General features: G+C 41.7%; 1 protein-coding gene across 1 annotated transcript in view; it reads left to right on the forward strand.

The window, feature by feature from the left end:
* The window catches only part of LOC126397159 (contactin-associated protein-like 4), a 108,168-nt gene that overhangs the window by 19,970 nt on the left and 61,771 nt on the right, over positions 1 to 26,427 (forward strand). Inside the window, exons 4-8 of the mRNA XM_050055715.1 lie at positions 9,262 to 9,437; positions 9,689 to 9,835; positions 14,403 to 14,670; positions 14,963 to 15,112; positions 19,175 to 19,346. Of these exons, the coding sequence (XP_049911672.1) occupies positions 9,262 to 9,437; positions 9,689 to 9,835; positions 14,403 to 14,670; positions 14,963 to 15,112; positions 19,175 to 19,346 (913 nt within the window). The remainder of the gene's footprint in view (positions 1 to 9,261; positions 9,438 to 9,688; positions 9,836 to 14,402; positions 14,671 to 14,962; positions 15,113 to 19,174; positions 19,347 to 26,427) is intronic.

Genomic DNA, 26,427 nt, shown 5'->3' on the forward strand with positions numbered 1-26,427 from the left:
ATGTGTGTATGAAGTGTGTGTGTTACGCCAGAAGAGTCAGAGTTTGGGACGGAGTCTTTTACCCCCTGGAGTGTTAATGGAGTTTTTGGAGTGCTCAAATAAACTGGCCTTTTTCCCGAACGCTCCTCTGGTCTCCTGCTCGTGAGTGATTCATTACAATATCGTAACATGGTTTAGATTTCGAAATAAGCATTCACCTCGTCGCTAGATAGACCTACTCCTGAAAAACTCGTGTCTGGGCAAGGCTTTTTGTCCCTACGAGGCCACCGTCAATTACCCGACGGGAGGGGTGAGCGAGTGAGCCCTGCAATCTAGAATTTGACCACTGATGTCACTGTTTTCAACGGTTTTCAACCCATTTTACACAGTGGCCCTTTAAAGTGCTGACCTGAGTTTGAAATTGTATGTGGTGGAGAGGAAGGAAAAGCTGTCACAATGAGACATTTTAGCATGTTGTTTGAGTGATTTTAGGCACAGGGGGATTGTTCTTGGACATTTAGCAATATATTTGGCCTGATATCCTGTATGCACCTTACCTGTTGAATCACACACTGCGCTCTAATTTGGAAATGGAGCTTCCATATTGCATGGCTGATTAAGTCATATTGAAAGTAATCCATGTGGCATCACATGTTTTAAGCTTTATTTCATGTATTAACTTTTTAAGTATTTTGGCTGGCATTTTCTGACTTTTTTTTTAGATTGTTGGCTTTAGAGGTGACAGGAAATGAAAGAGAAATGGTTGATCACATGAAACGATGGTCCTCTATGGGATGTGAACCAGGGATGTTACGGTGGTTGGTGCCTTAGTCTCCATAGGGGGTTCATTTTAGCATGAAATGTAGTTGGAGGAAATTGCTCTGATGGAAAAGTCGACCCAGTTACACTACAGCAATAATGGCATTTTAAGGCTGCAGCTGAGTATATACTAGCAGCTACAACACCTGCATGGTAGTATTATAATTATGTTTGAGAAAGCCATTCTATTTCTTGGCAAGAATCTAAACTTGCTGTATTCAGATGTAGTTTAAACTGCTTCTTTCCATCCCCCACACTTGTCTAAGCCCTCCTCGTTCACTCCCTCTTTACATCCCTGCAATAAAAACAGAATCTTGTCCAATTCCCTCTGGTTGGAAAGGGGTGGAAGAGTATCAATTCCCTGGTGGTATTGTCTATCTGTCAGTGGCAGAGAGGCGTTCTCTGCAAAAGCCATCAGTCTGACATCAGCTCCCTGAGTGACGCCTGTCACATCTCCCCACTAGACATGAGCTGATAGTCAACAAACTGCTCAAAGAACTCCGGGTGGCCGGGAAGGAAAATAAACAATCTTCGTTTTTGTAATGGTGCAGAGATTAGATCGAGCTATGATAATCCAGTGATACAGCCAATACTGGAAAAAAATCCTCAATCACAGTGCTGTCGCTGCATACTTCTTTCCATGGCTCTTGTTGTTTCCCTGCCTGGCTGCCCCCTCTCCCTCTCTTTTCTGCCTTTTCTATTTCCCTCTCTCTCTCTGTTGTTATTTATCACAGCCTTTCTCATATGTCGCCCCAATTCTGCCCCTGCTCCGTTTTTTGTCCAGTGGTGATTATTTGCCTTTTTCAATTGCATGCTCTTTGTCTTTCTCTCCTCTTTCTTTCTCCCTCCCTTTCACACACCGCCCTCCCTCATGCTCTCCTGGGAGTTTGCAGTCTGCAGACAGTGTAATTTAGATCAATAGCTTGGAGCATCCACCCTGAGCCACAGCATGCTTCTCCACAGTCAGCTGTTGGCTCAAGAGAATAGACGAGAAGCTCAAACTAGGGTAGCAAAGATAAAACCTTAAGATTTAGATGCGTTATATCCATAGCTCCAGAGTGTGTGCTATTCTCTGGGGCTCTTCGTGCTTTATCTCTCCCATTTGGTAACTTGATCCTGTCGGGCTGCTCTTTAACACTGATGCATGTCGCATCATGAGATAAACAAGCTGGCGGAGACACAGAAGAGCTAAAGATGGCTAATGATGACTAGCATTGAGCATCAGGGATATGTGTAGCTTGTAAATGCACACACATAAAGAGCTTGGCTAGAGCTGATGTGTTTTTGTTAGCCACACTGTAACTTCCATTAGCATAAATTAATGATGAATGAAAACAGAACGACAGACCTATATTCATTATGCAAGGAGACAGACAGGCAAACAAACAGATAAATACAACAGTAAGACCGTTAGGCCCTCTCTATCTGCCTGTGGCTGTCCAAGCAGTTGGACTAAATTGGCTGGCTCATTAAGATTTATGTCTGCTATCCAAAACCATCTCATTTCCTCTCTGCTTTACATTTATCAAAATGTCAGTTTGCTCTAATGTATCCCCCTGCTTCATAATTCAGTTCAATTCTGAACTGTCACAGGAAAGCTGTAATACACAGCAGTAAATACACTGAGGGCTGGTGTGTCCTGCTCCAGTGCATTCTGGATGAGTGGTGTTAAGTATTGCTGACTAAATTAGGATGGCATCAGGGAGGCGTGCAGGGCAAGCTGCATGTAGAGCATCTTTTCTCTGTATAAGGACATGCGGTTGGTTTGTGGTTGCTGGCTATGTTACGGAATACCCAGAATTTTTCAGATTTTACAGTCGTGAAACATCAGCATGATCACAGACGCTTCCAATAATCGCAAAGAGCAACAAAAGCTACAATCAAATCTTCCCCGAGGCATCTGCAGAGCCCTGTTGAAAAGAGATGAATCTCTCCGGACAAAGTGTGCCAGTTGGCAGAGAAAATAGAAGACAATGAATCGTGGTGATTACTGTTGCATTTGCTTACTCCACTCCACTTTTTCTACAGTGATTTACAGTGAGCCTCCAGGAGTTTCTGCTGTAAACAGCCTCATAAGAGTTTCAGTCAGCAGCCTCTGTATTTTCAGAGGAGCCTGAAATTGCCAAGATAGCCATGGGACTCTTACTGTAACACTCTCTGCTGCTGTATTATAAGTTGCTTACTGTTGATTTCTTCTGTGTGCAGCAGAAATACAGTTTGTATCTCAAAATAAAAAGATGATATGCTACACATATAGCTACATAGCCAAGGACATGCAAATGACTGATGTTGTCCTCTGATGGCAGCGGGAAGGAGAATGAGAAAAATGTTGTTTAGTTTTATGTATTTGGGGTGTTACATGCGACAAAGGTACATATCTGACTTAAGCCAGGAACATTGTGATTACTTGGTTTTTGTCTTAAATGTCTTGGTTACTACAATGTATGTTTTGGGGTTTTTTTGGGGGGGGGGGGGCTTTTTGCCTTTAATGGACAGGACAAATTGAAATGGGGTGAGAGAGAGAGTTGGGGTTGACATGCAGCAAAGGTAATCACCAGTTAGCTTATTTGTGTTACTGGAACAGTGCGGTGTACAGAAGTGTATAGAATACAGAATATGAAACAATCAGAAATTGCAATTACCGACTAATCCCTTCCCCTCCAAGAGAAGGGCAAATTCCAACTCTGTCTGCCAAATGAACAACTGTTCATTTGGCAGGCAGTCAGCCCAGTTTGGGGGTCACAGCCCCCAGTGCTCCGATTACCACTGGCACCACTGTTGCCTTTACTCCCCACATCTTTTCTAGCTCCTCTTTCAGCCCGTGGTATTTTTCAAGCTCCCTGTGTTCCTTCTTCCTGATGTTGCCGTCACTCTGTATTGTTACGTCTATCACCGCTGCCCTTTTCTGTTGTTTGTCAATCAGCACGATGTCTGGTTGGTTGGCCATCACCAGTTTGTCATTCTGGATCTGGAAGTCCCACAGGATCTTAGCTCGGTGTCTTCCATTGTGACCTTGGGACTTCCAGCCCGTACTCAGTGCAGATGTTCCTGTACACTATGCCAGCCACTTGGTTATGGGTGGTTATTTATGTTAGAGGATATGGGGGACTCGAGTCACCTTGAGACTTGCTTGACTAACATTGATAAAAGACTTGACTTTGACTTCGTATTCATGACTTGACTTTGACTTGAGACAGATGACTCGAAAGGACTTGGTTTTAATTCAATATTAAAGGCACGCTAAGCACCGTTGGGTGTCACTTCTGTTTACGTTCAACAATGTTATCAAACACAACGGAGCTAGCTCACCCCTCCCCCCCTCGTCCTCCGTGACTGTGTCATGAACAAGCGATAGCTGCTAGTTATCCTGGATGTACACACCTGTTCAAGGGATAGTGCATCCAACATGAAAATTCAGCCATTATCTACTCACCCTCATCCCGACGTAGGATCAGGTGAAGTTATAGAGTCCTCACAACACTTGCGGAGATCCAAGGGGAGAAGGGGTAGCAACACAACTCCAAAAAAAAAACCGTCCAAAAACACATAATTGAAACCACAAAATATCTCCATACTGCTCGTCCGTAGTGATCCAAGTGTCCTGAAGCCCCAACATAAAAAGTTGTTTGGAAAAACGTCATTTGAACTCTTTTTAGCCTCACTGTAGCCTGTAGCTCTAACTACCTCTCTGGGTACCGCGTTCACGTGTGCTTGCGCGAGACAGTGAGACGTGGGCACCGCGTTTATGTGTGTGTGCTTGCTTTCACTGATCTCGCGCTGGCTGGTTGGTGCAGCCTGGACCCAAATGTTTTTGTTGTCATTTGCAGAGCCTGGGCTGCCTACAGAGACCGGACTTTTTCACAGCATATTCAGAGGACATGTAGCTAGCGAATCTTGAGGAGATGTTTGCTGTATGTGACATATGACTTGACTTGTGACTTGCTTGACCTGAGCAATGACTCAGCTTGACTTGCTTGGCTTATAGCAGGGACTTGACTTGCTTGATTCTCACCACAACTAACTTGGGAATTGCTTGAGACTTGAAGGCAAAGACTTGAGACTTGCTTGTGACTTGCACATGTGTGACTTTGCTCCATGTCTGATATACACATATACAGTATGGAGCTAATTTAGAAGACCGATGACATAAAATTCTCAAAGAAGACTTGGTTTAGTCACAAAGAAACATATTAGGCAGGTTAAGGTTTATGTAGCAACATCATAATGCAGAAACCTACATTATAACAGGTCACGTGGGAACATGCTTTTAGAATTGTGTAGGAAAACAGCATTTTGACACCAAAATTTAAATGGTCATATTTATTAATAAGGAAAACTACAGGAAGGCTACAGAATGATATAAAAAAATTAATTAAAAAGAGCCAACAAGAGATAGTGGACCTGCCTTTTAATCAAATATTAAAATAATTTAATTTTCTGTCTATCAATTAATCAACTAATCATTTCAGCCCTACATATAACTTCTTATTTGAAAGCAAAACATGCTTTTATGTATTTTTTCTTCCCAATCATTATACATCTTATTAATGTTATCAAGTGTTAAATGATACGAATAACTAGTTGTTAATATCAAGTTCTTTATTTATGAATATGATTTGGAGATATATTTTTGATCTGAACATCATGCCAGATATGCCTGAGTTGAATTGAGGAGGCAGAGAGAAATGACACAGCAGTGACAGTCTTTCCATGAATATCACGGTGCTCTTTCTTTTTTTTCCAGTTTGTTTTATGGTAATGAACTGAATTCCCAACTGTGACTGAAACTGAGAATTGGTTTCGAGAAAGTACATTATTTTTACAGTCAAGCTGTATTACAAGTAGTAGCACCACGTGACGCTGAAATGCTTAAACAATTATAATAGTCTGTCTCCTGATAAGACCTGTCATTGGCGTCCTTCATAAACAGATTTAGAGCTGGAGCAAAGAGCCATAATGGAGTAGCAGACAGAATATGATGAGGTGATATTGCCTTAGGGAGCTGTCTGGAACAGCAGACTCCTGGAAAGTGGAAGGTAGTATTCAGTGCAGACTCCTAAGCTTGAAGACAAGAACATTCAATATTAGTCTGCTCAGTATGGATAAATCAAGCAGTTATTGCAGTGTTGCACAGCTGGGCTCCTTCCAGTTGGACATTAAAGACAACAGCAAGTTTGGGTGCTGTCAGACTGAACCTCCTTCCTCACAACGTCCTCACAGGAGAGGAGGAGGAGTGAGGGAAATTAAGACTGACAGAGAGTAATAAAGGGAGAGGGAGTTTCATGAATGAAAGTTAAGTGTTTCTATAATTGTTTGCCCTCAGACTTCTTGTATTGATCGCCGCCTCTCTATTTCCACTTATTCAAGCTGTAACCAAATATGTAACCTCATCAAAAGGCATTAAAGGAATAGTTAGACATTTTGGGAAATGCTGTTATCAACTCTCATGTTTTGGATGCACTCTGTTTAGCCTTCTGGGCTGCGCTCGACCTGACCTGACTTTCTGGTAGACCTACACTGAATGGATGGCAGACGATATACAATAAAATGTTTTCATATTGAAAGCATTTGTTTATGGTCTTTATTAAGGACCTTTTCTATAATTGGAGAATTTTAATTCTTACTCATATCTTGTTTTTCCGCATAACATATATATTCTTACTCAAGGCTGACTGCGGACGCCTGAGTGAAACAAAACCATCATCCCCATGCTCTATGATAGTGTGCCAGCTATTATGGTGCAGACCAGATTTCACTGTGCATGTGTTGTACCCCACTGATATGACCTGATATGATGCCCTGACTTCTCTGTTCAACCTCCATGGGGGAACAGGAAGCATGGCTTCATCTATAGTTCACAAATATACACACAATAAAAAAATGTAAGCAGGTTCAACATAAAAAAAGGAATCATTTATTGAAAGTAGCTGCATGAATGGGGAAATGTAAAATTAGCTGAATTATTTTCAATAACGTATATTTACATTAAGGTTATGATAAAAGATTCGTTGATTCCGTCACGTGTGATGGTTTTTAAAATAAGCAACACCTCTAAAGTTAAATCCACATGCAGAAATGTAAAAACAATATTTTATAAAGAGTTATGTGCTGTGCCTTTGTGAACAGCACCTTCTTCAAAAATCACAAAAAAAATTGACTTTTAGTTTCACATGAACAGCAGCCTTCTGGATGAAAGTCCTGTGTTTGTTTGGCCCATCCTTTACCTAACCCTTCCATCATACTCAGGCTTTCATGCTCTTTACATTTACATTGAACTTACAAGTCCGAACATCTCATACCCGTTTAATGTCCATACTGAATAAAAAGCAATGGAAAAAACTAATTTCTAACAGACCCCATAGTTTTTCTATGTAGGCCTCTACCAAATGGTTGAGAAGTCACTTAATGTTATACGAAAAAACACAAAATTACAAGTTAAGTACTGTTGTAATGCTGGAAACATTTTAGTATCCCAGCATATATCAATTTGTTACCATGGCATCAGTAGTACTACCAGTGCTAGTATTATTTCCACATAATTATTCTAGATATTTACTATTACAGTACTTTGAAAAGATCTCAGAAATGGTGAAAAATCCACTGATGTAATTGTTTGTTTGTTTTTTAATCTTAGCATCACTACTTTTACCATAAAAGGACAACCCTTTGATTGGGCATGGCATTAGACTGTAAAAAATCATGCTTAGAAAATTATTTCAGCATCTGTATTACAGATAACATTCTATGTATCATTTAACGTAATCATGTAATCATTTAAGTTTTTTGTTTTGTAACAAATGATCAGTTTTAATTACATTAGCTAAGCTTCACTTCTTTACCATAAAAGGACAATATACTATTTGGTAGAGCATGTTTTTAAAAAATATTTTACCTTTTTAAGGAGTTTATTTTGTGTATTAAGTTACATAAATCTGTTCAGTAAAACCTCTGAAAGTATAACATGTTTAAAAAAAAATACACCTACCTTTGAAAATCCCATCATACAGAGCTCTCATGTCTGGAGTGACTTCTTTTGTTACTAAGTTCTTGTAGGAAGCGAACTGCAAAGGCACACTTTTTAAAGACACAGTGACTTTTTGTTGTTGTTTTTTTTGCATAACATACCTACTACTAGTTCAACACTTTTTTTATTATGGTACAGTGACTCAAAATGTGCTCTACCAAATAGCTGAGCAGAATGCTAAAGGGTTAAAGACGCTTTAGGGTGCATTGTGCATTGTTATGAAGAGCTGAGGGCCACTGAGTAGGCTGCCATATTTGACACCCTGGGATTGAGAACAGGTTGATGGTGCAGTGCTGGCAGCACAAGCAATTAACTCTGTAACCACAATTTGTTCAAAACTAAGCTGTTGAGATGGCAACGACACCTGAAACTGCAAAGCTGAAAAGAAAAGTATAAATGTAAGTTTCCATGAGTTTTGAAATGACTACCAACCTTCAAACAAGGTAGCTAAGATCATTTACACAGAAACTTGAAACAATTAAAACAAATGTGGTTCAGATGACATACCATTTTATCCAACCAAGCCCTGCTTCAAACAAGTAAGATGAGCACACACAAAACACAGACATAATCAACATCGTTAAGACTTTGGCAGAAAAAGAGAGTTTATTTTGAACTCCATTACTCATAGGAAGAAGCTGATGGAGAACAGAGGTTTCCAGGGACTTTAATGCAGAAACATGAATATTTTCCAAAATGTCAAACTCATCATTAAATGCAACCCCTGAGAGGAGTATCTATCTATCTATCTATCTATCTATCTATCTATCTATCTATCTATCTATCTATCTATCTATCTCCCTTCGAAGAAAAAGTCCTCCATAATTAATGACTTAGTGTGTGTCTCTCCTTCTGTTGTAGCTCCTTCTGTCAGCAAAAACTCTTTTCTCTCCCAACACGTTAGGGGATGCAGAGATGGATCCACCAATTTGGACCTGCTGGTCTTGGATCTGTCATTAATTATGTCCTGCTGTCATTTTGCAGCATCGTCATTTATCGTGTTTGGGCCTCCTCCCTGCCAGCATACAGATATGTGCTCTCTCTAATGAGAGAGGGTGACCTCAGTGACCCGTCCCCTGTTTGAAACAACGATGAAAATATTCAACTGAAGCTGCAACGTTTCCACGACTTTTTGTTTTGATAAATCAAACATGAGCCCTCCTTTAGGGTTTCGTTTTTCCGAGAGAAAAAGAAGCATTTTAAAATGAGTTCTTCAAGCGTGTGTGTCCTTGTTAAAAATGCATTTTCGGGGAGGACACAGAAGGCTGACCTTGAAGTGGTTTTTATTTAGTACACCTCAGGAAAAAAGTCAAAGTTCCCCAGCAGGAAGTACTTATAAGAAGATTTTTTTTGCAATAGCTGGAGTCAATGCCCAGCTACCAAATGCAACATCAAGACAACAAAATTGATTGTTTTCCACATCATCACCTTCCTTGCAGGTGTGAGTTCATCTTCCAGCGGGCAACTTCTTGTTTCGGTGGGTAGCCTGCTGGATGACCAACAATGGCACCATGTAAAGCTGGAAAGGCTCAGCGCTCACCTCAACCTCACTGTGGATAAAAACACTCATCAGGTTCAGATTCCAGCTGAGCTCAGCCACTGGGACATTCACCAGGTGAGAGAGAGGCACATATAACACACATTTTAAAGAGATACTCGATTTAGAATGTCTTTTATGAAGCAAACACCTTTATGCTTCAATGGCAGCTGGAAAAGTCTATAGTTTGTGATTTCATGTTGGCCGCAATACTGAGACTGAGATTTTCTTTTTCCACTGTCAAAACTCAAGTAAACCTTAAATCCTACAGGAAGTGATGGCTACGTGTACACTGATTTTTTTACATATATGTGTTGTCTTTTGTGCAGCTAAGTCTGGGAGCTGTCCAGAGTCACGGACTGCAGAAACCCATCCTCTCCAACAGGAACTTCCATGGCTGCCTGGAAAACCTGCTCTACAACAACATCAACCTGATCCACTTGGCCAAGCAGAGCAACCACCAGGTCACTGTGGTGGTAAGTAAGTTTTGTGTTTCAGCATCTTTGGAACATCATTATGGAAGTCTGCCAGTCAGTGTTCATCAGAAGGACAAATAGGTGACTGTGGAGACTCGGCACAGAATGGCGTCGCTATGATAAGTTCACCTAATGACAGTCTGTTCTTGGATAGTTTCAATTTGATAGTTTTAAGTCATGAAAAGATCCAAGTCTCCAGTATTTCAAAGGCAATTAACTGAGAAATGTGTCCCCTTGATGGCCACTGATGTGGATGACTTTGTGCAATAAAAAGAGAGAAGTCAGATTTGAATTCCAAGAAGCTTCAAAGAACAAAACGTGTTCAGTGATCTTAAAATTTGTTGATGAAGGAGTTTTAGTCCCAGATACAGCTCTGTGAATACGCTCATTAGTCTCAGTCAACACAAATTTTTGATCCTGGCTCAGTTTTGAGTCAATTAAAGGGGCAATAAGCGTAATTCATCATTTCTAGATTGAAGGAATTAAAAACTTGCTATGTGAAGAACTAGAGGTGTAATTTCATCTGGGGTATAGCATGATAGCATGACCTCACACACCCTCTCTCTGTGTTGATCTCCAGCCCCTTGTTTACAAGCCGGTCCGGCTGCGCGTTCATGTACGTTCATGTGAATCCCCCCCCGCCCCCCCTCTCGGAGCGCTTGGCCCTCCCTTCCTATAAAAGGCTACAGCCAGTGAGCAATGGCAGCGTGTATTTTCGAAGTGAAATGGCTGAGTCAAATGTCTGTTTTAATTAGTGTTACAGTAACATTAGGCACTTGTCGCTTTGTCGATTCAATTAAATTTAATGTTACAATCATAGCACGGGTTAATGTCCGGAGCTTGAGTTATTAGCAGCTCGGTCCCAGCAATGGGTCAGGCGTTTCGGTTGTATTAGGTGAGTAGCCCGGCAGCCCAGCTAACATTTGCAATTAGCATTGTAAAATGTAGCCCGGCGGGCAGCCTGGCGGGCAGCAGCCTGGCGGCGGGTTGTGTTTAGCTATTCCCCTGCCTACTTCAATGATGATGGTACCTGTAATAAATGCATTTGCTGAGATGGAGACGAGGCTCAGTGACTAGAAGAGCTGGTAGAAGTGCTCCATAGCTGTAAGTTACTCCAGTAGCCGTAGTAGCTCTAGTGCTAACTCCGAGAGCTAACGCTAACGTTCCTACTCTTCTGCGTGAGCCGGAGTCGTGACGGGCTCACGGAGAAGAGTAGGAACATTAGCGTGGCAGCCGACTAGTGCTAACGCTATCAGGAAAGCAGGGAAATAGCTAAACACAGCAGAGACTGAGAGTGAGTGAAAGACATCGCTAACTGCTAAACTAAGCCAAACTAAGTTGGCTGTTTAGTTTTTATTTCCTTGCCCCTGTGGCGAGTGAATCTGCCTGTAGTGAAACCGGGGCTAACCGGTGCTTCCTCCTCAGGCTCCACTTCACTCAGCTGCCAGNAAAAAACACCCTGAATATGTTTAGAACTACAAATGAACCTTCTTTCAGTGATTTATATTAGACAAATAAAATTTTACATTTACATCCTGCCCTGACTGTAAACCGGGTCGGGATCAGAGCGATAGATCAGCCAGCGGCGGTTCCGCGCATGCGCGATTCACTTGCAGTCTGGATGTGGAGGGGTTAACGTCTCCTGCTCTGACTGCTGCTGGGAGGGAGGACTGGGCCGCCTGTGAGTGCTTTGGGGCGAGAGGAGCCCACGGTAGCATCCGCTGCCCGTTGAGAAGAATAAGAATGATACGTGCTCTCACAACAGAGTCTCCAGAAGTCTTCAATAACATCAGAAAAAGTCGCTAGATTTGTCGCTAGTCGCTTTTTTGAAAAAGAGTCGCTAGAGGGGTCTGAAAAGTCGGTAAATATAGCGACAAAGTCGCTAAGTTGGCAACACTGGACGAGGCGAGTGGGGTGGGGGGTGGAGAGCAGAGGTAGAAGGAGGTGTGGCTCATGACACACTTTGTTTTGGTCTACAGGCAGTGCACAACAGCAAACCTAGCGGAGAATTTAAGCAGAGAATATAGATGTGGTTAAGTAGGGTGGAATTCATCATCATGACAATCAGACTGCCATTTTAATGTACATGTCAAAGCCCTAGCATGGATATTAACATGAATAGTGACTGTAACAGAAGTAATGATGAGGTGAAGAATTTTTCTCTGCTACCTTCACCTGAAGGAAATATTGTAAATGGTGAATGGACTGCACTTGTATAGCACTTTTCTAGTCTTCCAACCACTCAAGGTGCTTTTACACTACGTGTCACATTCACTCATTTACACACTGGCAGCTGAGGCTACCATACATGGTGCCACCTACTACTCAGTGACCATTCAAACACTCTCACACACTGATGAAACAGCCATCGTGAGCAATTTGAGGTTCAATATCTTGCGTAAGGATACTTACTTACTTTCAATATGAATGAAAATAAATCTGACATTAGCTGAATTCATTTCCTTCTGAATGACGACTGCTGAGTCTATCTATTTAACTGACAGTTGATATGGCCAGCTACTTTGTTTGCTAGTTTGTCTGTAACGCCAACAAATTAATGAAATACTCTAATTTTTTAAAGATATTTTTTGGGGCATTTTGCCTTTAATGGACAGGACAGGTAAGCATGAAAGGGGGAGAGAGAGAGGGGGGATGACATGCAGCAAAGGGCCACAGGCTGGATTTGAACCCGAGCCGCTGCGGCAACAGCGTTGTACATGGGGCGCCTGCTCTACCACTAAGTCATCGACGCCCCAAAATAATCTAATTTTAACTCAAGATTGACAGGGCTACCTTGTGTCAATCAGGACTTCCGCTTTGGGGTCCTGATCACCCTGTTGGCATTTATTTGCTGGCAGTATCTTAGTAACAGTATCCCTTACTGTACATAGCTTACTGTAGTGTGCAGTTGTTAGAGTTTAACTTACACTTACTCAGTGAAAAAGTTTCACAGCGCTGTGCTGGATCCAAAAACTGAAGAAGCAATTCACAAAATCCCAAAACAATAGCTCACCATCTTGTTATGCTTGTGACTTACACAACCCTACACCATATGTGTTCTGCAGGTGTAGCCAGTTAAAAGATACATTCTGCAGCTCATTCGCTCCGCGAGTACTCCTTGTCCCATCTGTTACATCTTCAGTGTAGCCAGAATGCAAGATAAATTGACAGGATTACAGTTTCTGATTACATGTTTGTGCCATGTCATCTCTGCCGTATCCAAAATACTGAAGTGTGACTTTATTTTGTTAGACACCAGCTCCTCCCTGGCACTTATCAGAGTAGTACAGCAGTAGTCCAGTAAAGGTCACTCACATGCGTGCAGATTCTGACCAATCAGATGATGCCTAACTGCGAGGGCTCTATCTGATTGGTCAGAGTAAGGAGCATGGCAAGTAACTGACAAAATAGCACCTACAAACAGAATATAATTTAATCCGTGGCTTCAAGCTAATTTCAAACTCGCACAAGATAGCAGTCATCAGAGACGTAATGTTGCTTTTGCTGAAACCTTCTCATGATCCTAGTAAAGTTATCTAAGTGTCACTTAATCATGCCACTAATTAATTATTGTTGTCCTGCAGTTTTCTTCATCATGCTGCCATGATGAGAAACTCTAAAACAAGTTGATGACATTTGTCTACCACAGACTTTTTGTGCTCTTCCTCCCACTGTTTTTGCCTCCTCCCTGTTCTACATCAATGTCATTATTATGCTAATGGTCACTGTCACGATTATTACTGTCACTATCATTATTTCCATCAACTGCATCATCATCCTCTTCATTTTTACACCCGTCATCATCATCATCTTTGTCATTAGCATCATCATATTCCCCTTCATTATCATTGCCAATGTCATCACTTGCACATTTTTGGAGCTACAAAGCCCAAAGCAAAAAACTTGAGAAGAAAAAGTAGCGGCTTAGAGAAGAAGAAGAAGAAATCAGGGAGGAAAGGAGGTGGGGAATGAAAATGAGGAGAAGGGAGTAAAGGAGACGGGGAGGATGGAAACAGGGAAAGATAGTCATCAGAAAAAAGTTAATTTATTATGAACTTTATGTTAATGGCGGTGAATGTGCAATGTGTTCCTCACATGGTGCTGTATAGGAGATTTCCCAGAATAAATTATACTAACCATATCATACATCCATTGTGCTGAGTATCTTTATTTCTCTCCAAAGGTTAGTTAGTTTTTGTGGAAGTTTAAATCATGCTAATGCCTCTGAACTTTGGATAAAACTTTTCTGAAAACAGTTCAACAATTGTTTCGTTTCTATTTGCCGATGCCATGCTGGGATTATGTGAGATAAGTGGTGAATAGTGGGTGCAAATGCTGTGACCCTGATGCTTCCGTTTTTCTAGCTTATTTTAGCTGCTCGGCTGATATCAATATGGTAATACAGATGTCCTTTTTCAGAGAGCTGCTGATGAGACCTCTGTGACATCCAGTCAAACCGAGTCAGCCTCTGCAACTAATGAATATTCATGTTTTATTATCTCTCTCATAATCATGTCGCTCTCTCTCTCTTTCTCTCTCTTCCCCCCTTCCTACCTCTCTTTCTCAGGGCAATGTGACCTTTTCTTGTGCTGAGCAAGTTTCAGTCGCTGTGACGTTCACAGACTCACAGAGCTTCCTGCAGTTGCCAGGACTGGCGTCGTGGTCATCAGGGGTTGTCTCTGTGGCGCTGCAGTTTCGCACGTGGAACAAGGCAGGGCTTCTGTTGACCTTTGACCTCCCGCAGCACGAGGGCACAGTCTGGCTGTACCTGAGTGAGGCCAGACTCCGCCTACAGATCAATAATGCTGGCAGGGCCCAGCTGGAGCTCAGCGCAGGTCGGTCCAATCAGGGTTTTGGGGTGCCAGTAATTGGTCTTAAGTGCATTAATTGGGGCTGCCCTCGACTAAGAATATTCCTGGTTGACCAATAGTCGTCATTTAGTGTGTAGGTCTATTGTCCGTGGGACAAAGCGCAGTTTCTAATAGAGTTTGTTTTTTTTGTTTTTTTCTGCAACTAAGTGACCAATGAAATCTTGCCGGCTAATGACCTTTTGGTCGACTAACATTTGGTCGACTATCAGGCAGTCGTAGTACGAATGTTTATATCTGTGTGTGTGTGTGTGTAAAGGCTCAGCTCTGAATGATGGTCAGTGGCATTCTGTGGAGCTGAACTCCAGACAAGATCATCTGAGCATCACAGTGGACAAAGACGAGGGAGCCACCGCTCACACCAGCATCCCACTTCCTCTAAACACAGACAGTCAACTCTTCTTCGGTGGTAAGACGGCATGACATGCTATATCTGGTTTTGTTAGCAGTTATGAACCCATCAGGTGAAAATCAAGTTTTTAATATCATTAACATGTCAATATGGTGATTTTTTTATGCCACAACACATCATAAGCAAAATAACTAGTCACAATATGGCTGGGCATTTCCTCCTTTGAACTGCAGTGTACCAATCCCATAAGAATATAGCAAAATGAGGCTTATCAGAGGAGAAGCCAGGCTTCGTATCAGTTTTTGTAGGCTATGTGTTACTTTCAATGTAGTCAAGCTGAAGGCTCATGTTTTCTATTATCATTTACAAGCAGAGCTTTGTGTGTTTGATTAGCAGAGTCGAAAGTGGGCAGGTATGCGTGAGCTGCAGGCGAGCAGCGGAGGGATGGATGGAGATAGAGGCATGGACTAATTTGCATATTCATGTTGATCTCTGCATACTTAATGCAAAGGTATAGTTACATCTAAGCCATTGTAAAGCATGAAAATGGACACTACTACATGTGTACTTTTGATGAAGAGAGATGGGTTTTAAGGGTTTAATCAATGCATGGAGAGGAACTTTAAAAGAAACTTGATTCACAGGCATTGTGGCTACAGTTGAGGACAGCTGCCAAAAGTTGTGCATCTTCCACTAAAAACCCTCTCTTGTCAGATATTTTAAATTGCACCTCAAGTAGACCTCGAGATGGGAAAACTGCTGACATGGACATTTAGGACTAGTTAAAATTCACTGAGGTACTCAGGTAATAATTATCATCTTCAGATCTACTTGGGAGGTTTAGTGCCACCCAGAGAGAGATGAATCCATAAAGCTGCTTAGTCTCTCCCTCTCCACTCCCTCCCCCAGTTTCCTCTCTCTTTCTTTGAGGTTTTCTTCCTTCAAATGACTTTTCTCTTCTCTTTTTCCCATTTTCCTTTTGCTCTTCTTTCCTTCCTCGATACATTCCTCTTCTTTCCACTTTAATGTCTCTCAAGCCTTCTTGTCTTTTATACCCCCTATCCTCTCTCTGCAGCGCTTGTATGTACTCTCCCTCCAATTAGTCCGCACGTACTCCTGCAGACACAAATAATGGCATATGCTGTAGGTGCATACATTAACCCACTGCACACATCTCATTGTCTGTTAATGAGATTTTGGCCTTGAAACAAGCTGTTCTCGTGGACTGCTCATACGTATATACCCATGAAGAGTTCGTGAATAACCCATGTAATTATTAGCTATGCGCAGTCCAGAGTGACAAAGCCCGCTTAGGAAGGTGGTCGAGGTGGTGGATGGGTCAAGCTAATCCAGGACTGTTACCCAGGAAACAGCTTTACATGTTATACCCAAAGTCAACACTGAGTTATTTTAAGTTACATTAGATATGTTAAGTATGTAACATTACATTCTGTAGGTAATGTTGCGTTCTATCTCAAACAGACTCTGCCCTCTACTGGACTCTATAGGTAATACTCTTCTCCAACCACGAGCACACATTTACCCACTACATTTGCATATACGTAGCCAGCCATTTAGGACTTGCCTACCCAGTAACGTGCGGAAGCCATAGTATATAACGCAGTACCATGACACTATCTGCCATCCTCTGATCTTCAGAGACAGCTGATATGCCCACCGACCAGTGGGAGGTGGGTGCCAAGGACATGTGTACAGCAGCCCTGTCTATTCATACGGTTGTATCTCTTTGACTTGTTGAGCTCCTTTTCAGGGTCTGTGGGTCGCTCCATATTTTGGTCCAGACGGGGACTTGTACAGGCGACCCTCCGGTTCCCAACCCAAGTCCCTATGGACTGAGCTACTGCCGCCTATTGCTTGTCTTTCAACCCCTGTGAGGTTAGGCCATTGCTCCACCTAGTTCTGTTGCTTACCACCTGGGTTGGCTGGCAGCCTGGGTTATGAAGAAGTAGACGGGCTACAGCGACTTACCTTTAGCCAGTCAGCATCAGTGTGACTGGGTTAGTGTTCTGTCATGACAGGGCGTTCATTCAGCTAGCTCCACCCACTGTACCCAAAGAGTCCAGTAGGGGGTGAAGCCTGTGTGAGATAGAGCAAAGGTTACGATATTGTCACCTTAGTTATATTAGCATAGGAGGAACCATCTAACTGCGGGCCCAGTTGCTATGACGCTGTTCACTGAAGAGTGCAGGATGGAGGACAGTGTCACAGTACTGCCTTGTATACTTGGGCTCCAAAGGTATTCTGGTAGGCACGTCTTAAATGGCTGGCTACGTTTATACAAAGTTCAGTGGTCGAATGCATGCTCATGATTGGAAGAGTGTTACCCAAAGAGTCCAGTAGAGGGGCTTATGCTGATAGAACTAGGGTTACATTATGGTAACCTTCAATATGTAAAGTGCGTATTTTGACAACGCCCAACCATAATTCTTTAACTAAACCTAACCTAACTGGTCGGGGTGCTTTTCACAAGATATCACAGGACCATGTTCATAACTTTTTGTAAGTTATCATACAAAGTGTTGTATGAGGATATGCTGCTCGAACTGCCTTTTTGTCCAACACAACACAAGTCACATGGCAGTTCAGTGTTAAAATTGTAGAGCACTGTCTCCTTATGATTAAAAAAACAGTAAGTTTGACTCCAGTAGTGACTTAAAGTGATCTTTAATCCTCAAAGTGTAACACCAAATTTTGAAAACTTCCTCCATGAGTCATTGTCCCTGCCACGAGGAAAGCAGCTCCAACAAAATCTTCTTTTGAGCTCCTAAAATTCAAAGTGACAATAAACAGTGACTCATCTTTCCTCCCTCCTCTGCTGGGAGGTGTCGAACTCTGCGCCTGATGGGCTGACTGTAATTAGAGCACTGCTGAGCCTGGAGCAGCGATGCTGTATTTGGCCACAGATTGCCACCATCCAGGATCAACCTCAAGCATGAATCACTGATGGATAAGACATAGAGCTCGTTCACATAGATTGAAGAAGAGTGGGTTTATATGACAGCCACCTCAGGTCTGCCTGTGCTAAGAGCTTAGATGAGGATAGAGAATCCAAAATCTGTCTCATCAAATACAAAGATTATGCAGGGGAGAACAAAAACATGTATGAACTTAAAGTTAGGTAAAACAGTAGTGGAATAATAAGCCTCTTGCCAACATTGAGTCTGAAAATGTATTTTTGCTAAGGAAAGGGGAGCAAGGGAAGTCCTGTTCTCCCTGTGGAGTGTAACCAAACTGCAGCTAGATGCAGCAGTGGAAAAAGTACACACATCTAGCAATACCACAGTGTAGACAAGTAAAAGTCATTCAGTATACCTTTAAGTACAGTACTTGAGTATATGCGCCTAGTTACTTTCCATCACTGGCTGCATGCAGTCTTGGGAGAGGAAATCAATCTACGGTGCTGAATGGTGATCCCTTTTAAAATGACAAGAGCAGCTTGTTAGCTAAATGCTGTGAATAATAACCCAGAGGACCCTTCTCTCTAGACGACAGTGGCAGTCACAGTGTCTGTTGGCCTTTGTCATCCTGTGTCACAAGTGACGTCTTTGGCATAAATTCTCAACATGAAAAATATTCAGTGTTCTTTGCACCCAGCCTTGGCAGTCAGGAAGGATTTCACAGTGCGATTCAACCAAATATCATTATCATTTTTAACACCCATTAATGTAAGTTTTATCACAACTTTAAAGCTGCCATCCATAACTTCTCACATGAAGACGTGCTAATTGTAAACCTTTTTAGTTCATAATGAAGAGCGTCTCCCACCAGGGTTGGTGTTTGAGCACACTACACCATGCAATTATAAAAATAATCTATATATTCATTAAAAGACACTGCTGAGTTTAGGTGAAATTGAAATTTCACTTCACCACTGAATGTGCTGCAGTCTGTTTTACACTTTCTATTAATACCAACACAGACTGCAGTATTTGCATTAGACATGCATATTGCATATTATGCCTTGGTTTCTTCCCAAATGTTTGATCTTACTTAATGTGGCTCATATTCAGATGACATAAAGGTAAATTGCTCAGCATATAAACAAATACAAAGCTGCAGCCCAACCACTGACTGAGTGTTACATGTTTCCCTCCCCAGGTTGCCCTGCTCAGGAGAGCACTCAGGAGTGTAGGAACCCTTTCAAAGTGTTTCAGGGCTGTATGCGTCTCTTGACTCTGGATAACCAAACTGTTGACCTGATCAAGGTGCAACAAAGGCTGCTGGGAAACTACAGCCACTTGCAGATTGACATGTGTGGCATCATCGACAGGTTAGTCTCCAAAAGTACCACCTGAATTACAGCTGCTCCTCCTGTTTCACATGTCCCACAGGTGTCTGCATGTCATGCCATGAAGGCAGAAATTCACATTTTATGTGCCACCGATGAATTTTATTTTTCTCTTTGGAGCTGATTGCTGTTATTACGATTGCTCCCTGGGTGCTGACAATATGTGTTATTTCATATGATGTTGCTCTGCTGTGTGTGTTGGTTTGGTTCAGAGTCATTTTGAGATTTGAGAAAACAGTGATGGTGATAAGTTCTCAGTTTGGATTTATTTATTCTGGTTTGGACCACGTGTTTGAAAATCACGTCATAAATATATTGCTCAGAGATGGTATCTTCTTTTGCCATCCTCAATAAGATACACAGAAGGAATTTTCTTTTGCTGCCATACTTTTAAAAGTCAGTTGAGAAGCCAAGTACAGATAGAAGCAGGGGGCTGTAGAAGTTCTCACATTTTTGTGTTGATTCGTCAAAAAGCAAACAAACAAAATAACACTGCAGTAAACAAGGCTTATTATTTTTATTAACAAGCCTTGCAAACTGTCACTCTATGACTCAAGAAACATCCAGGAATTGTAATTTAAAGAACACGTCTGGTTTCATTATCTATTTTTCTTATTATCTGTAATTCTCATGATCTTCATAACATGCATTGCTGATGTCAGCCTGACATAGCTTAATAGCATACATAGAACTCCAATGAACTCTTATGTTACCATAAACTTGGTCACTGTACCCTATCTTCACTCGATCTCACATACACCATCCTGTTGCCATAAATACACTCACTATTATATCATATCTACCTCTGAAAATAGACCTCTACAAAAACACGATTTCCATTTAAAAAAATGAAAGTACGTATTCATGAAGATTTACACTCAGTAGTTACACGTGTGCTGAGAACCACACAGACAAATGCACTGTTGGTTTGGGTCTTTTACGGGATGTGTTGATAATGACGAAACATAAAATATCTCCAGCCTTATCTTTTAAGAAAGTTGTTTGAGAGACAAGAGAAACAAGGGAGTAAACTTGGGAGGCATACTGAAGACTCAGCAACCAGAATAAAACTTGCACAGGGTATCTTCAACCTAACAAACAGATGAATCAGAGATTAGACATGGCAGTCATTGGCCGGAGCATCCCAGTGGCTATCAGTGTGGACAGCAGCTTGTACCTTGGACAGCTCCCTTGGTGCTGACTAACTGCAGGTTCAGGACCTTGGAGAGCGCAGCAGCAGCAGCACGCTATCACTCTTGTCAGAGTTTACTGCATTTGCATATTTGTGTCTTTTTAAGCCCATTCATGTAAAACAGATGAATTTACATGTACTGTGTAATGGGTGTTTTTTCTGTGCAGCATTCAAGTTCTTCTTAGCAATTTTCTGTGTACTCAGATGGATGCGTAGAGAGAAATAAAATACACTTTCACTACTAAAGTGGTGAAGTGAATGAACGGTGAATACATAATACTGCTTATAATGGGTACCACTTTACATTATAATTAAAGAGATGCAAAGAAAAATTGTGATATCAAACTATACCATCTGACAGCCTGCAGACTGGGGCTTTTTAGTCAAGGAAAAGTTCTGGAGGAGGATATTTCTCATAATCCACACTCCTCCTTGCAAACACAGTTATATAAGTTTCCAAATCTGAACCATCTCTCTGGGGTGGCTAAATCACTTGTTTATAACACGGAATGAAAAAGATCTTGTTGAAAAATCCCTCCCTGAGGCACAAGAGAAATCAGGGATTGAAAAGGGAGCACCAGCAGCCATTTATTAATCCAAGCATCCCGCTCTTTGCCTCTTAACACGCTGGCTACACCTAACTGCCTTCCTGAGGAGAAGCTAAAACTTACTGTAAGTGCTGCTAAGTGGATTAATTAGAGCTCAGAGGCAGATGTATTTCATCTCCTTGTTCACTTAAGGTGATTATCAAACCCAAAAATGGGAAGGAGGTTCTTCTTAAGTCATGAAATAGATTGTAAGAATACCACAACAGGGCACAGCTATATAGTTAGTGATTGTGCTTGAGGTCTCGCTACTGATTAATATGTGCCAATGGAAGTGATGAGTATTGAGGTTTCCAAGACATTCAATGCCTCCTTGGTTGGCAATTCCAAAATCTTCCATAAACATTAACACCTTCTTGTTTTAATTTTTCATAGTTTGATCATTAGATATTTTGTAAAACACATCATGGAAGATGTAGTGAGGAGTGAGTAGATGAAAATACAGCACGGAAACTGGGAAATATTTCCTTTCTTGCCATGAGTTAAATCAGAAGATTGAAGCCACTCTCTCATCTGCCTAATAAAGGTGTACTATGCAAGATTGTGGGGCACTATTTGTAAAAATGCTCACAATATTTTTTGACACTGTGTCTCTTGGATGCCTGCTGCTTACGGTCCAGTGCCTGGTCACTACCTTTTAATGAATCCCCGACCTCACATGAAAAAATCTGACAATACAAGCAGAGGGCAGAGAATATGCAGGAAAATACACGGCCACACACTTCTGCTGGGTCATAAGTGATGATTAAGAGGGATTATTTCAGTATGAGTCCATACATTAGGAAAATCCTTCATATTATATCTGTAAATATGAAGCTGGAATCAGGATTAGCCTAGCTTAGCATGAAAACTAAAAACTTGTCACCCATAAACCCTTTTACTGTTTGTGAACAGTATGATGTTTTTTGGCGGATGGGGCTTAGCTAGAGGCAAAACAGTTCTCCACAGACATTAGTCAGCGCAAGCTAACAAGTTCTGTTGGCTTGTTTTAGACAATGGAGGAACGTGATGCGAGTGGTGCATTCAGAAATACTCATTCTGAGTGCTGGAGTGCACTCTGGCACAAACTGGACTCTTTGTAAATTCCTAACGCTGTCGTAATATCGTTCGGTTATCCAGAGCATCACACTCTCGGAGTGGCTGGGCACTCTGTCTGGGGAGTGGGAGCAGCAGAGTGCCGAGCGGAGTGAATGTGTGATTAATTTAACTGTTTTTTAATTTATGTAGAAGTATAAGGCTCCATTTCTTCAATCAGCAGGGCTGTCAGTGTAGAGCATCGGACTGAATTTACAAACACATCATGTCAGGTAACACTCAACACTCTCCAGGACTACGAGTGTTACTTGAGAAAGTAAACACTGACCAACGGGACCAGACTAGCTGACCTATATGCTCTCACTCAGTAGATGGATGATATGACAGGAGTGTGGGATGTCCTGCTTTGTGGTTTATTACTGTGCCAATCTTACAAAGGAGGATGACACTTGAACGGTTTCCTCCGTTTTGTTTTGTTATCGAAGCTAACGTTAGCTAATGCGCTAAAAAGTTAAAATTATGGAGAAATCCGATATTTCTCTGAATACCTTTCCAATTTCTGATGAGGTGAACATGATAACCCTTAATACACATAACATTATTCATCCCTACAACAGTAAATACTTTTTCCCAAACCTGATATGAAATGTGTGCTGCACATGCAAGCATTTTTGATGATCGCCTTCGTCCAGTCCTTTCGTCCTAACACATTTAACCCTTGTCTCTGTTTTTGTTGACAGGCAGTGGCACTGGCATGTGTTCAAATTGAAGTTTTGAGCCATTACTCCTTCTGTTCTTGCACCGAATAACACATCAAGATGACATTTTAAGACTCCTTCGTAGCCTATAGCCCTATGGTGGCAAGTTGTGTTTTGCCTCCAGTTAAGAGACATCAGTCCTAAAAGGATCTATGATCAGTGTAAAAACCGAAGTGTTAAAATGAGTTTGGGGTTTTAACAGGCATTATGTGCTTCACTAATTCTTAAGCCCGGTGCAGTGGCTTCCTAGAGTTGTGTTGTCACCGTGTGGTTGCCAGGTCGCAGTACGCATGAATACACTAGTTTCTTTTGACACTGTCTACTTGCATAAGTGTTCCAAATGGCCACGCTCTCAGGCAAGGTGAAGAGCTATGACAGAGATTGGTATGACACAATGAATCATACAAATAAAGATTATGGCACCCTTTTTTTGACATTCTCACCCTGATGGCACTCATGGTGTTGCACTTGATTGTACACATGAACAGTGATGGAAGCTATTGTGTAAAAAACAAAACAAACAACACAGCAGAGAAATTTGGATTTTGACTTTTTGTAAAATTATAAAAGAAAATTTGGACAGAGCTCCAAAATCTGACAAAGGGAAAGTGTCAAGGGAGGGCTTTTCTGACATTGTTTGCACACACATTTTATTTGAAGCATACTGACACCTTTAGGACACACTTGCTTTTCAAGGCTGTGAAGTCTCTGAACTTACTACTCCCTCCTGCTGACCTCTCTCCTCACCGTGTGAGTGTGTGTGTGTGAGTGTGTGTTTTGAAGCAAGATAGATGAAGCCGTCAGAAGGCAGTAATTCTGACCTCTTTGCTTCTGTCAGGTTCCTGACAACCTAATAATACACCTTGTCAAAATACACACACACACACACACACACACACATCCACCAAAACAAAGAAACACAGGTCACCGAGAGGTCCACTCTTCTTGTTTTGTTTGACTGTCTGTGTATCTGTCTGTCTGTCAGCCGGTGACTTTATGACATGCCTGTAGCTCACTGTGACCAAAGACTCACACATACACACACATCTTACCCTTCAGCTGTGTCATCCCCAAACTCTCCCCTGTGTGTGTGTGTGTGTGTGTGTGTGTGTGTGTGTGTGTGTGTGTGTGTGATGTGGCAGCTTATCCAGGACCGGGTGCAGAGCAGACTGAAAGCATTAAAATACATACCTCTCCTCTCTCTCTCATGCTGTTCAGCAGACAGCAGCTATTTGAAGTCTTTGTAGGACATCCCAGTCTACCTGTCCAGTAATAGTGTGCAGATCGGAGGCTGTGCTGTGTTGGTTTAGCCAGAGGCAGTAATAGAAACCGGGGGAGATTGGATGGAAGCCCTGTGATCCAAGCTATGTTATAGGACACTGTCACACCGCACTAGAAACTTTAAGATAAGCTACAAAGTCTCTTCGCTCAGTTAATTCAGGAGTCCTGTGATCTGAGCTGCGGTGCAGTACGCTGTCACATTGCATTGCAAATTGTTAGTCAAGCTAGGAGCCCTCTGGAGATTTATAGAGGACAAAGTGTTTGCAAAACTCAAAACTTTTTAGCCCTAAAAAGATTTATAGTAGATTTAGTGATAAGGGCTACAGTGCAGTTCAGCGTGTGACCCAGGCTTGTGTTTCTGAAACTCTGTAATTTTCCTTCTCTATGTCCCTGTTTGAGACTGCATGCTCCATACACCGCCAACAGCAAACTGGATGTTGAGACAATGACAGAGAACTCCACCAACGCTGCAGGAAAGAGTTGCCTACTGTGACCGCATTTGGTTGTTGCCAAGAAAAGTTGAATTTTCCCAACTTATACCGAGTGCAGTGGGAGTAGGGACAAAGTGGATGTTGAAAAATCCAGTAAATGCACAGACATTTTTCTGCCTGCTCTTCTGGTCTACTCTCCCAATGAAGATAAAGTGTTTTCTATGGGCATTTATTCTGAAGCCTGCATGGGAGAGGAAGTGGCCTGATGGTAAATTGTGTTATTTTTATGTGCTTGGCCTCCAATTAATTTACAGAGGAAATTGTGTTTAATAGTTAAATCGCCCACAGATGCGAATGTGAGCAGAAATAGTTATCTGTCTCTATGTGTCAGCCGTGTGATAGTCTGGCAACCTTTCCAGGGCGTCAGCTGGAACAGGCTCCACCTATTTCTTTACTTTATGGTGGGAACACAGCCTCTCTTTCAGTCTCCCTGTCACTACAGTCCCCTGACCTCATTTCCTCAGGTTCACTGTCCAAATACAGTTGATACCCAGTCACTGCCTCCCTCTCGCTGCTGTCCTCTTCATCTTTCCCTCCCTCCATCACCATCAGCCCTCTGTCTCACCTCGTCCTTCCCATCTTCTCCCTCCTTCCATCCTGCACCACCCATGCTTCCTAATTCCTCAGTCCTCCGACTGTACCTATTTTATTTCATCCTTGCAGATACCTAGCTTTGCTCCAGGAAGATTTTCTCTGAGTGTGTATATGCCCATATGTACTTCTGTCTTTGTGAGGACCATACCGAGTTTCAGACCTTGAGAGTGAGGAGATTTGGGGTAAGGTTAAAGTCGTGGTCAGGTTTGGGTTAAAACGCTCTAATGAGTGGTATCAGGGGCACAGTCACACAAGGACCCTCTCTATATGGTTGTCTAGAATCCATTAAAATGTTTTTGGTCCACTCACTCAGGAGGGGCAGAGGCAGGATTAGTTAAACTACTGTTGGACTCTTATGGCTCACCGTTTGCTTTGTGCATTAATTAAAAATGAGTAATGTTAAAATGACAGTTTAAATAAATAATAATAAAAAAATAGTAAGACAATACACCTTTTAATTTAAAAAAGAAAATGTATTAAAAGATCATATATAATGTGAATAAACATACATAAAAGAGATACTTAAATTAAAAACAAATATATAAGCACTTTAGGTAAAAATAAGTATGAGTGGTTAGGGATTGGAATAGAGTTTCTGTGGTAAACGTTAGGCTCAAGGTAAGGGAATGCATTATGTCGACAAGGGTTCTCAGGTGTGCAGTAGTAAAAACGTGTGTGTGATTTTAAGTGTTCACAGCAACATCTGAAATAGTTTTTGGGGACAATGTTGATGTGGAACTAGTTCTCACACCTGAGACTCAAGAAACACATAATTCAATTTCTAAACAGCAATTTGCTGTTTTACATTCAAATGTTCTAGATGGGAGAGTTTAGATTATAGAGTTAGGGTTAGACTATTTATTTATTTAGTTAGTTATTTATGTACGCCATATTAGTGTATGCTATGTAGATGATTACAGGAAACAAACTTGAACCCAAGCTGCTTCTGAGCAACACTATGATCTAAGGTAAGGATCTGCAGCTGCAAAATATAAATAAAAAAATGAAGGTAACACAGCCTAATAAGTCTACATTAACATATCAGCATAACTACCATGTCTAAATGAATTCATCAATATGTTTTACCACAAAACAGCCAATGTTTGC

Source organism: Epinephelus moara, chromosome 10, assembly GCF_006386435.1.
Source record: "Epinephelus moara isolate mb chromosome 10, YSFRI_EMoa_1.0, whole genome shotgun sequence".
Lineage (NCBI taxonomy): Eukaryota > Metazoa > Chordata > Actinopteri > Perciformes > Serranidae > Epinephelus > Epinephelus moara.